The 12,491-nt window shown below is 43.0% G+C and overlaps 1 protein-coding gene across 8 annotated transcripts in view; it reads left to right on the top strand.

The window, feature by feature from the left end:
- The window catches only part of RUNX2 (RUNX family transcription factor 2), a 240,342-nt gene that overhangs the window by 170,983 nt on the left and 56,868 nt on the right, over positions 1–12,491 (top strand). For 7 of the 8 annotated variants that reach the window (XM_025890755.2, XM_073905029.1, XM_025890752.2 and 4 more), the window contains one exon: positions 6,212–6,373. In XM_025890755.2, the coding sequence (XP_025746540.2) occupies positions 6,212–6,373 (162 nt within the window). Of the gene's footprint in view, positions 1–6,211; positions 6,374–7,420; positions 8,018–12,491 lie in introns of those variants that run through there. The other variant, XM_025890756.2, reaches the window with a different exon arrangement.

Below are 12,491 nucleotides of genomic sequence, written 5' to 3' on the forward strand. Positions count from 1 at the left end.
GGGGAGAAATAGGGTACAGTCCTATTTAAATGCTCATGTGCTCTTTAGGATTTCAGATTTCCCAAGCACTAAGGAGTATGTGCACATAAAAAAAAAAAAAAGCAGCACCAAAAGTTCTGTTTTTAAATTGTCATATCTATATAAAAACATATGTCGATACTTTGAATTTCTATAATATGGTCATAAAAATAATATTGATACTGTTTCTGAGGATTGTCATGTAAAAATAGTGAATGATAGTTTTAAAAACACCATAAAATATTTAAAGCTCAACAGTAGTTTTCATTTCTTTTGAACAATTTCTGAGAAAGGAAGTTCACTTATCCTCTGAAAGCTCGTGGGTGCTTAGGAGTAGTTGCTTATAGAGAGTTGCTTCTATCCTCTGAGACACGAAAATCAAGAATATTCTCATTTATGTTGGAGTGGAAGACACAGTCCCTCCCTCTCTGTTCCTCCAGTCAAAGAGACAAACCATCTGGGTGGGGTGGACTGGAGGAGTGGGTTCTATCAGCCCCATGGGACCTGAAATCAGGGTGAAGACAGTTTCTTGTTTGTGAATGGCTAATTAGTAGGTTTGTCTCAGAACAAGGCCCTACACCTTTCCCTGGTAGCAACCTTAGGATTGACCAGTGATGCCTAAAAACCACCAGTCACCTGCTCTGACTCACCCAAGTTCACAGAGAATCCCAGAAGTCTCAAGTTTCTTCAGGAAGTTGAGTTCCAAAACTGTTTATGAGATCAGGTTAAGGTGACTTTTCTCTATTGTAAGCATTAATAATTGTCCATAACAAAGCAAATATGCTGTAATTGTGTATTTATGATAGGATTATGTTTTCTTGGTGATGGGGCATTTAGGGAATCAAGATATTTTATAGCTCTTTTTTCTGTTACAGGTTTTTTTTTTTAAAGATTTTGTTTATTTATTTGAGAGAGGGAATGAGAGAGAGAGAGAGAGAGCACATGAGAGGGGTGAGGGTCAGAGGGAGAAGCAGACTCCCTGCTGAGCAGGGAGCTCAATGCGGGACTCGATCCCGGGACTCCAGGATCATGACCTGAGCCGAAGGCAGTCACTTAACCAACTGAGCCACCCAGGCGCCCTCCATTACAGGTTTGAAAAAAGTTAAGGTGTACGTATTAAAAAATATGCTAGACAGATTAGGATTTCTTGGTCGGGGACAAACCAAGACTAAGAAAGAACACCATTAAAGTTTAATGATCATAAAGGGTATTGACATGACCAACATGGATATAGTCCCCAAATAGTGGACTTCAAAACTACAGGAAGCTTTCTAAAAGTTGTCCTTTGCTAGGATAAGAGATTATGGGCTGGAAACATAAATGTAGAATGAAGGTTCAGGAAAGGCAGAGGTTTTAACAATGGTGAACATTTGTTGGGTTCTTCCCATGAGCTCACTCTTTACTACTTTATCTGGTTTGACCTTCATAACAACCTGAGGAGGAAGGTCTTCTTATTTATCCCCATTATACTGACTAGGATGCTTGAAGATTGGATAGATTATATGATTTGTCCATGATCACACAGGCCAGAAACGGTGGAGCTGAGATTGATGATATCATTCACAGCATATTAGAGAAGGCCTTGGGGTGTTGGAGACTGTTACCTTTTTTTTTTTTAATATTTATTTATTTGACAGAGAAAGAGAAAGCGAGAGAGGGAACACAAGCAGGGGGAGTGAGAGAGGGAGAAGCAGGCTCCCGGCCGAGCAGGGAGCCCGATGCGGGGCTCGATCCCAGGACCCCGGGATCATGACCTGAGCCGAAGGCAGTCGCTTAACGACTGAGCCACCCAGGCGCCCCACCTTTTTTTTTTAAGAGATTACTGTCTCCTTTTTATATTATTTCTATGTGACCTAGTGAACCCCAATATGGCAGTTCTTGTGTCTTAGTTTTCTGTAGTAACTCTCTCTCCTTAAGTAGGTCATTATCATAGAATCTTAGGATAGTCACCCTGAAAAAGATTGGCTGGGCTCTGCAATCTGTCCTCTGGGACAAAAAAACCAAAGAGAGACCTCACTTGTTAAAGATAGTGAGAAGTTATTTTCCCTAATGTTGGATATCTTCAGGAAGGACCGCCACTAAAAACCAAAACTATCCTTTGGTAGACTGTTCTAGTGTATAATCTGGAAGTCAGGGACTTGATGCAGAAACTAAAACCTCACTGATACAACTTCTTTTATTACCTAAGGGGGAGTTAGAGAATGAGTAATTACTACTTCATTATAAAATTTCATTATTCACTCAAGCCACCCTGGGAGGTTCCTTGAATGTTTGTTTATTGAGCACTTACTATGTGCCAGGCATCACACCAAATTGTGTTGAGTCTGATCTTAGAAAACTTGAAGAATAACAGTAGACAACCCAGCCCCCCCTGGATCATTTAGAGTCAGATTTTTAATTATTTTGAATGATAACGATGATTTGCCACTCCCTGTATATTATTTAATCCTTACAACAACTCTGAGATAGTATTATCATACCCATTTTACAGGTGAAGTGATTAAAGCTCAGCAACATTAAGAAACATAATAACCCTTGTCACACAACAGGGCCTTGACCATGTGAGCTCCTAAAGAGAATAGTAATAATTTTGATATAGCACTTGACAGTTACCGAATGCTTTTACTTATATTATCTCATTTACTTTTTTTTGTTTGTTTAAAGATTTTTATTTATTTATTTGAGAGAGCGAGAATGACAGAGAGAGTGCACATGAGAGGGGGCAGGGTTGGAGAGAGGAGCAGACTCCCTGCTGAGCGGGGAGCCCGATGCGGGACTCGATCCCGGGACTCCAGGATCATGACCTGAGCCGAAGGCAGCCGCTTAACCAACTGAGCCACCCAGGCGCCCTCTCATTTACTTTTGTGACAAATATGGTAGTCGTTGTTATGATACTCATTTTACAGATAGCAATAATAACTTGTATTTATGACATACTTCATATGTACCAGGAATGCCAGATAACTCATCAGATAAGGCCAGTTCATGGAATGCTCCCAGCAACCCTAAGAAGCATCATTATTCCCATTTTACAGATGAGCTGTTGAGGCCCCCGAAGTTTAAGTGGCTCACTCCAGCACAGTGGGGAGCTTGTCTGCCCAGTGAGGGCACAGGACCATTTTGTTATATTCACTTTACCATGTTATGCTGCCTTATTTCCAGAGGAGGAGACTAAGATTCAGAGAATTCCCTACCACAGCTGAGGCCACACAGCTTATAAATAGCAGAGTCGGGGTTCCAACTCCTATCCTTTCGCCAGAAAGCCCACTTGTTCTCCCTAGACTGGGCTGCCCCTCTGTGCAAGGAGAACTGAAAGGCTGCCCAGATTAAGTTCCCCGATTCCTCTGTGATATGTTTTAAAGGTTAATAATTTTAGTCATTCTTTACATTTCTTTGTATTTTTCCCCATTTTTAGGCAGGGAGCCCTGTACTACTGCTAACGGCATGTACATGCAGGTTAAACTACTTGCTCCGGAAGTCACCCGGTCAAGTTAGGTTAGAACTCAAACCCAAACCGGAGTCCTCTGCGCCCAGCCCAGTTATCTCCATGATTCTTGTCCCTCTCGTCTGTTGAAACTGTGGCCTGAGAGAAGGCCTGGCTTTTACGAGATTGCCTTCTGGTGCTGTAAGGAGTGCATCCTTTTCCATCTGAAGGTCATTTACGTTTCTCAGAAATGTAATGAATTACATTAATGGTTAAAACAAGGAAGCATGTCAGTATCAGATACATAACAAGGACCACTCACTCTGATTTGAAATGTTGCCAATCTATACAATCTCAGCCTTGAACTTTTTAAAGCACGAAAGTTCATTACTTTAATGACCAAGTCCACTTTCTGAAGGAAAAGTTTATGTTAACCATTTACAGTACTATACTTTTATCCAAATTACGAACTCCAGTAAATGTTCCCTAAAATTGAGCTGGATGAAATTTTTCTATGTATCTGTTGATATAGTAAACATCAGATAAATATCCAGATGTATTTAATTATTTTGACTCAGTATGTCCTATTTAGACAGGCTTTAAATAAATTGTTTCTGAATTGAACAAATAAACAAGAAGTGGCTGAAACTAACTGGCTTTGATTGTATGGAAAAACCGAGAGGCTTTAAAAGAGGGATCATTTCAGAAATACCCAAGTCTTGTTATACTCATTTTTAGTTTTAGAGATAAGTTTGCATTGACTATTCAAACATATTAATAGTTTTAAAAAAATTAAGCTTTTCATTTTCAGAGGCTGATAGGTGTTAGGGGAATAATTTTAAACCTGTTTCAAATGTATTAGTGCCAATTCACATTGTTTTAACGGTGGGACTATCCTTGTGTCACCAAGAGTCCTTTTTGAAAAAAGACAAGAATCAATACTTACTGAGTGCCTCTTTGCGCTAGTCATCTCTTCGTGGTTTTCTCATGTAATTCTCATATCCCTGTGATTCAGACATAATTTACCCCCCCCAACCTCTTTTATAGATAAGGGAACCGAGGCTCAGAGTTGCTGAGTAATTAACCGAAGATCACACAGCTAGAAAGTAGAAGTCTCAGACTTGAACCTAATTCTGCACATTCCGAAGTCCCTGAATATTCTAATACACAAGTGCTGTCTTGTGAACAGCCTTGTGTATTAGAATTTTTAAAATTAGCAAAACATTTTAAAATTAGCAAAAAAAAAGTTAAGAGAAATTTGCTTATGAATCTGTTTGATTAGCCCTCCAGTAAGAACAAAACAGTTTGAAATACACACTGTAAATATACAGCAAATTTACCTTTTTTACTTATGTAGACTGAAGCTCCTTTGATAAATGTACTTGGCCTTGAGCTTGTGCCTCCCGGAAACCCCATGGAGATACATCAAAAGATACTGTTAATGCTCAGCAGTTAACCCTAACAAGTTGGCTGCCCATTATTTTTATTATTACAGTGACTGTAGGTAACACTAGGCTATATTCCAAACATGTGGCATCTTTAACACAGATTCCAGTAGGATGAAAGACGTGTCTCTGCTCTTCTGTTTTGGGTCATTTTCTTACTGTCAGAAACTCCTATGCTTAACATTGAAACTGGATGGTGATGAAGCTTTTCAGTTTTTTTTTTTTTTTTAAAAAGAGAGGGGGGGGGGGAGGGGCAGAGGGAGAGGGAGAGGGAGAATCATAAGCAGACTGCACACTCAGCACAGAGCCTGACACAGGGCTCCATCTCACCACCCTGAGATCAGGACCCTGAGATCATGACCTGAGCTGAAATCAAGAGGCGGACCCTTAACCAACTGAGCCACCCAGGAGCCCTGAAGCTTTTCAGCTCTTTTTTTTTTTTTTTAAGGATTTTATTTATTTATTCATGATAGACAGAGAGAATGAGGCAGAGGCAGAGGGAGAAGCAGGCTCCCCAAGGAGCAGGGAGCCTGATGCGGGACTCGATCCCAGCATCCTGGGATCATGACCTGAGCCGAAGGCAGATGCTTAACCATCTGAGCCACCCAGGTGCCCCTGAAGCTTTTCAGTTTTTAATGGCAGTTGACTTTGAAATTAAGTTTGTCTCTTTCTTAAAGGTTATTTTCTGGGGTAGCTTTAGCATGAGAATCCTGTAACGGGCTGCCCTCCTTTGTGTTCTTCTCACATGCTGCTCCCTCTGTTCTCCTCTCTACCCCCAACCTCCTAACGCTCCCCCACCCCCAGCTAGAAAGTGCCATTCATTGACCTGCCTGGAAAGAAAGCGAAAATCGTGGAATCCTACACTTTGTAAACCAAAGAGCACATCTGAAAGATAATAGCCGGAAATGCAGCAGTCTACCTGTTCTTTAACCAAGTTGGTTGTTCAAAGCAATTCTATCTTAAGAAAAAAAGACAAGAATAATATGTCTTCCTTGAAGTAATATGAGAAGATACAGAAAATAAAGTAGAATTCAACTTTGTAAAGATAACTGAAGCAGATTGTTTTTTAGATGGCCGTTAGCCTTTCCAAATAGAAATACTGATGTGTGGGAGAGAAGAGGCATGGTCCCATTTTGTCACACTCATCGAGCCTGGGAGTCCAGAAAGTTGTGTGCCATGCAGGGCCTGAAAGGGTGGGGTCATAGGAAATAAACACTCCTTATAGAGTCTCATTTTTCTCTTGCTTTATCCTTTCTCAGTTTGGGCGTGCCTGTTCGAAGTCCACGGTGGCCGGTGCACTAAAGACTTTTCTTCTTTTTCCCAGACCCCAGGCAGGCACAGTCTTCCCCACCGTGGTCCTACGACCAGTCTTACCCCTCCTACCTGAGCCAGATGACGTCCCCGTCCATTCACTCCACCACCCCGCTGTCTTCCACGCGGGGCACGGGGCTTCCCGCCATCACCGACGTGCCCAGGCGCATTTCAGGTAAAGACCACACTTTAACTACAAGCCCACTCCCGTGCAGGGGTGGGGCTGGGGTGTAGGATGGGCTGAAGCTCCAGGAACTCTTTATTAGAGGTGTGTGGGCAAGGGTACGACAGTTGGTAAAACCGGGTCCTCTGAATGACGGGGTTATCAAGTCCTTGAACATTTTAAATTAAAAGACTCAAAGCCCACCAGAGCTGGCATCATTCTCTTAAGATGACTTTGAATGCCACCCAGTTTTGGTCCTGCTGAATTGTGGCCCCTTTGGTGGGCGCTGTCTCAACTGGGGCCTTCTCCTGAGGGTCTTATGCCAGGCCTTCCTCTGCTTGCGTTCCTTTCTCTTCTCAGCATCCGCCTGTAAACCAGATTACAGACCAGTGGCACAGCCTTCCATCTCTAGGGCCTCTTAACCCCCAGAAGTCCAAGCTGGCTCGTTCTGAGAGCGAGCACCTGCAAACTTAAGATCCTTATCAGAAGCTAGTCATTTGAAGTGTGGCGAGGCCTGGAAGAATCTTAAAAGGCCATGTGTGGCCTCTGAGGGCCAAGTCCAGACTGAGGTAGCCTCTCCACGAACCGTCTAGCACGCCACGGTTGCTCTCGACATGGCGGCCCGGTGCTCACACATCCATTATTCCAGAGGCACCGCAGAAACGTGTGGCTCATGGCGGAAGTGCATGAGGCGAGCATTCTGGCCTCTTCTCTCACTATCACGGAGAGAATTCACCCTAGAGAGCCAGAAAGTGTACACAGCCTTCACACTGGCAAGTAGAGAAAAGTTAACGGCTCTCGGCCAACCGTATGAGTCCCGTGAATAAGAAAAAAAAGTCTCCCAGTACAGCCCTGACACGCGGACTAGAGCACGCCCCCCCCCCCAAATACAGGAGTAGACCCACTGAGGCACACACAGGTGAATCCTCTATGCGTCAGACACTCTGCTCAGCGTTCGCGCTCCGTGCACCTGTTTGACTCCTGGCCAGGTTAATGCCTCTCTTTCTTTCTCTTTGTGTTTCTGTCTCTGTTTCTCTCCCTCTCTCATTTTCTGCAAAGCTCGAAGCCGCTACTCACTCCGCTGAGTTGCATCACTGACAAGCTGAAGCTCCACCAGCAGGCTTGCAGGTTTTGATTAGTTCAGACTCCTTTATTTCTTTCCACTTGGGAGGAGGGAAGGCTTTGTTTCTCGAGCGAATGGCAGGAAAGGGCTCTCTGGTCCTAGTGCCTGCACATTTTCTACAGCAGATGGACTCCCGGAGGGGTGAGTAGGGTAAGAAGAGGGGCGGAGGGAGAACCACGAGAGTCTTTGGAAAACCATGTTACCCCTTTTCATTATGACTGCTGTTACTATTTTTATGAATCATGTGGTATATCTTGGGGGAATTGTGCAGAGTATAGAATTTTAGTTATCATTTCCCTTGACAGGAATGACTACCTCCTTTAGGCAAACACCAGTTAAAGACACGAGAAGGGATGAGTAAGGTGCAGTAAGGGGAGAACGAGGGCCGATGTGGGATCAGAGGCACAGGGCTGGACGGTGTTGAATGAGTTCTGGTCATTCCTTCTGTATTTTCTACCGAGCCTGTTTTGTTTCACGTTGGGCCAAAATGACGCTGGGCCAGGACAGATTTGTGCAAACTTGCTTCTGTTTCGGGTCCTCTGGGGCCTCCATCTGTCCAACCCTCTGTGGCTGAAGCAGATTTTGCTGTTTGTCCTCTGGCTGTACCTAGAGGAAAAAACCTCAGGGAGCGATTGCAGCTTTAGAGACACTGCTCTACAGCGTTTTCTCACCCAGGTGCATTCGCATCAGATTCAGTGGGAAAACCATTGGAAAGAACACTGGAAACACGCCGCATAAATGCGTAGTTGCTGTGGTTCGTCATTTACATGTGTCCTATAGAACAGCGAGATTACTTTGAGTCCACTGATGCCTATTTAAAACATTTCCATAGGCCCATACCACACAACTCTGCCCATTTCACAGAAGAGGCAGTAGGGGCAGAAACGGGTGAATTATCCAGCCGCATATTGATCTGAGGCCAAGGGTAGGGATAAACCTCTGCTCTAAACTAGTTTCAAACTGAGTTTAGTCCAGTTTTTTCCTCCCGCCCCAAACATCTTTCTGAGTCGTTCCTGGCCAAGTAACGTGGTGCCAGGGTGGGAGGTTCTGTGTAAACATTAAAGGGAGGAGAACAGAAAATCCCTCTTGTCAGCATGTTGGGAAACAGGAAGAAAGAACTAGATAGGGACTGTCAGGAAACTGAAGGAACCGTGATTTACCTGACCTTGCTCTTGGGTGCAGGGCTGTGCCCGCACCCCACAGTACTGCCCGGTGGGCTTGGGGACCACGTCAGTCGGCGTGAGCGCCATTTTCGCCTCCCTGGGGGCTGGTCCCAGGGACCTCCCGAGAATGGAGCCCATCTCGTGGGTTCCAAGGTGTCACCTTGCAGAGTTTCTGTCTTATTCCCCCCGATATCTAAAGCTGTCCCTAAGGTCTAGGATGCTTTCTCTCTATAACATGGAAAGCTAAAATACTAAACTTCATCTCCATCTCTAGGCAGTCCTGTGTTCCCTTTTTGTGATGCTTTCCAGAGCAGTTCATGCTTTTGTGTAGAGAACTCAGTTCTCATCTCCTTATATGAAGGGGACACAAAAATACTCTTATAGGATCATGGGTGAGAAAGAAGTCCTTACTTGTAGGGTAGGACTGGAGGTTCAGACTCAGGTTTGAGTCCCAGCTCATGCACATAGCAGGCAAGTTCCTTACTTCTCTGAAACTTAGCTTTCTTATTTGTAAAATAAAGATATAATATTAATCTGCTAGGGTTACCATGAGGGTCCAGTGAAATGCTTTATGTAAAGTGCTGTCTGCACACTGCATATGCACTATGGGCTCAACAGATTGTAGCTGAAATTACGAAGCAAAAGTTGTTTTGTAATAATTGCTTACCTGTATATAATTTGCAGGCAAGTCCTAGCTTAAATGAGTCAAGTGGGTAAAAATCTGAACTCTTAAAGGGGATTATTTGCTTTGTAAAATGGATCTACCACAGAGCATAGTTAAAACAAACAAACAAAATTTAAATATTTAAATGAGTGAATACCCAGACGGCATTCATAAAGCACTGCACACAGTACCTAGCACATAGAAGCACTCAATGTTCGCTATCATTATTACTGTATAGATTTAGAATGAATGTGTATAGAGCTAAAAGCAGTTGGGAGCCATTCACAAAAGGTCAATGACACACTAGGAGAAAATAACTATTTCATTATAATGTTGGAAAAATAGTAGGATCATGTTCTTCTCTGAGGGATCATAGGAATAACAGCAACCAGAAAGATCTTTCAGAAAATACCGTTCCTAAAGAAATTCCATTTCATCCTGAAAGACCATTCCGAAGAAAGGCCATCATTTAATATACTTAAAGATCTTCAGAGAATCCAATTTTACAACTTCCTTTCTGGGTATCTCCCCTGAGTAATTTTTCTTTTTTTTTTTTTTTAAAGATTTTATTTATTTATTTGAGAGAGGGAATGAGATAGAGAGAGCATGAGAAGGGGGAGGGTCAGAGGGAGAAGCAGACTCCCCGCCGAGCAGGGAGCCCAATGCGGGACTCGATCCCGGGACTCCAGGATCATGACCTGAGCCGAAGGCAGTCGCCCAACCAACTGAGCCACCTAGGCGCCCTTCCCCTTAGTAATTTTTCAAGTGTAGCTACAAATGTTAGACCTTAATGAATTACAATAATGACAGTGATGGATGCTGTATTGTGTTGTCCCTGCCGTGGCCCTCATGGAAGCAAGGTATAGATAGAATAAGATGATAAACCTATGTTACCCACAGTCCCTACTTGACCACAAGAAAAGATGCAAAGCCAGATGTCTTGGAGTTCATCGGCGCAAAACAAACACTCAGGAAATATTTCCTTAACCTTGAATAGCCTTCAATATTGTAACAAAAACAATGGCAGCAGTCATAGGTTTATGACTAAACAATAAATTTCTGTCATGTAATTGATCAGTAGGGCTTCCCTTACTGTAATGAGTTTAATTCATGTTCAGCTGAATTAGAGAAATCAAACGCTTCTTACCAGAAACCGGTCTGGAGACATTAGGGAGCAGGAGGCAGGGTTGGTTCTTCTCCCCTCCCATACTCACGATGATAAGCATGGCCTTATCACCTAACAGTCTGTGTTTAAGTAGCATCCTCCACCCCTGAGGGATTTTATACATTATCTCATTTCATCTTTTTTTTTTTTCAGGGAGGAATTTTTTTTTTTAAGATTTTATTTACTGATTTGAGAGAGAGAGAGGGAGAGAGTACAAGCAGGGGGAGTGGCAGGCAGAGGGAGAAGCAGGTCCCCCACCGAGCAGGGAGGCCGATGCGGGGCTCGATCCCAGGACCCTGGGATCATGACCTGAGCTGAAAGCAGCCACCTAACCAACTGAGCCACCTAGGCGTCCCTATCTCATTTCATTTTATAGGATCCTAAAAGAATATTCACTATACAGAGGTAGCCAAAATTGTTTCTCACTGATTCTATCAAAGAGCAAGGTGTGGTAAGGTGAGGACAAGTAAGCCTGACAACAACCCCGACCACTGTGTGTCTTTATCATTGTCATAATGTTATCACCTGTGCATCTTTGATGTTCAAAGCACTTGTGAGGCTTGGCACAAAGATGATAATTACTTTTCTGCAGGTCATTACAAAATACTATGTAAGTAAATAATTACAGACTTTGAAAATGTATTTTATGTAATTACCCAATACGAAAAGAAACACAACTGTTTCTTTGACTTGTGGGTCAGAGTGTGAGCTATTGCCAGTCTCCAGAAGGAAGGAGACCCTCCGTAAGTTTATTCTCTGCAGATAACGCGTCCCCTGCCCCACACGTCCGAGTAAAGCTGGACGTAAGTCTGAGCTGAGTAAAGCTCAGATTGACCGAAGTCTACCACTCTTCGGCATATGTGAAGTAGAAGGGACTCATACAGACATTTTTCTGTGGTCTTGGTCATTGTGCCCATGGACCTCTCTGTTTTCGGGAGGTCTCTTAGAGAGTTAGGATACGCGAATTAGAGACGCAAGGGTAGGGTCATATGTGATGTCCACCTCCATTACTCGGGGAGAGGCCAATGCAGGTTGTGTGGACGATCTTTTTCTACATTTGTAGGATTTTTTTTTTTTTTTACATGAGGCAGTAAAGAACTGTAATCTTTTTGAAGGTTACATATTTTTTGTTTGTTTCAGCAAATGGTCTTGAATTTCTTCTTTCAAAATATTTAAATATCAAAACATTCCACTTAATCAGCTGCCCAGGACTATTCAGGATGTCTGTTTTATGACTCTTAGTCGCTAAAGTATAGTATTTCCAAAGGTCAGCAGAATAGGCGTTAGTCTAATAAATAAAGTTACTAAAAATTATTTTATTACTACCACAAAATCGAGAAATTGCCAGTGGAAAAACCCCATTTGATCATTCAAGGCCTATCGGTAGGGGTTGTCTCATATGATTTCAAACCGGGCGGTGGTTGATGCAGTTCAGTTTTAAATGTCCCTTATAACCGAGTTTCTGTCAAGTCCCCTGAGTCCAGTTTTGAAATGAGCCGCTTCGGTAATGTGCCAAGTATATGTGGACATTTATTTTCACAGGGCCACTCTTAACTCACAGGAGGGAGTGACGCCTTAAGAGAGGTTAAAAGGAAAACTCCAGCAATTAATACTAATAAACCAGAAAGTTAAAGCAACTATAATAAAACACTAGAACGTCTACTTTTTTACTACAGAACCATTCCTTTATTAAGAGCCACCTGTTTGGTAGACACGCCTCTGCCACAACAGCCACGGGCAAGTAGTTAAGTTTAATAGGAGCCACTCTTATTTTGAAGAAGTTCTCTGTTTAAAGCCACAGAGGGGGAAGTTATTAAATTTAATAGACCCTAAACAAAGGCAAGCCCTGTGTTACCAGTGGAATGTTGTTCAGTATTCTTCTCTGGGTTATCGACGGCGATTGGGTGGGTAATTTTTTGCATTCTAGAAGTTGAAATTATCTTGCTTTCTCTAAAGGTAGGCTCTCTTCTGACACGAGCAGATGAAGTTTTTATCTTATTGCCAGGGGGGGGGGG

The sequence above is a fragment of the Callorhinus ursinus genome, unplaced genomic scaffold (genome assembly GCF_003265705.2).
Source record: "Callorhinus ursinus isolate GAN/ISIS: 27379988/994484 unplaced genomic scaffold, GSC_fseal_2.0 scaffold22, whole genome shotgun sequence".
NCBI classification, from domain to species: Eukaryota; Metazoa; Chordata; class Mammalia; order Carnivora; family Otariidae; genus Callorhinus; species Callorhinus ursinus.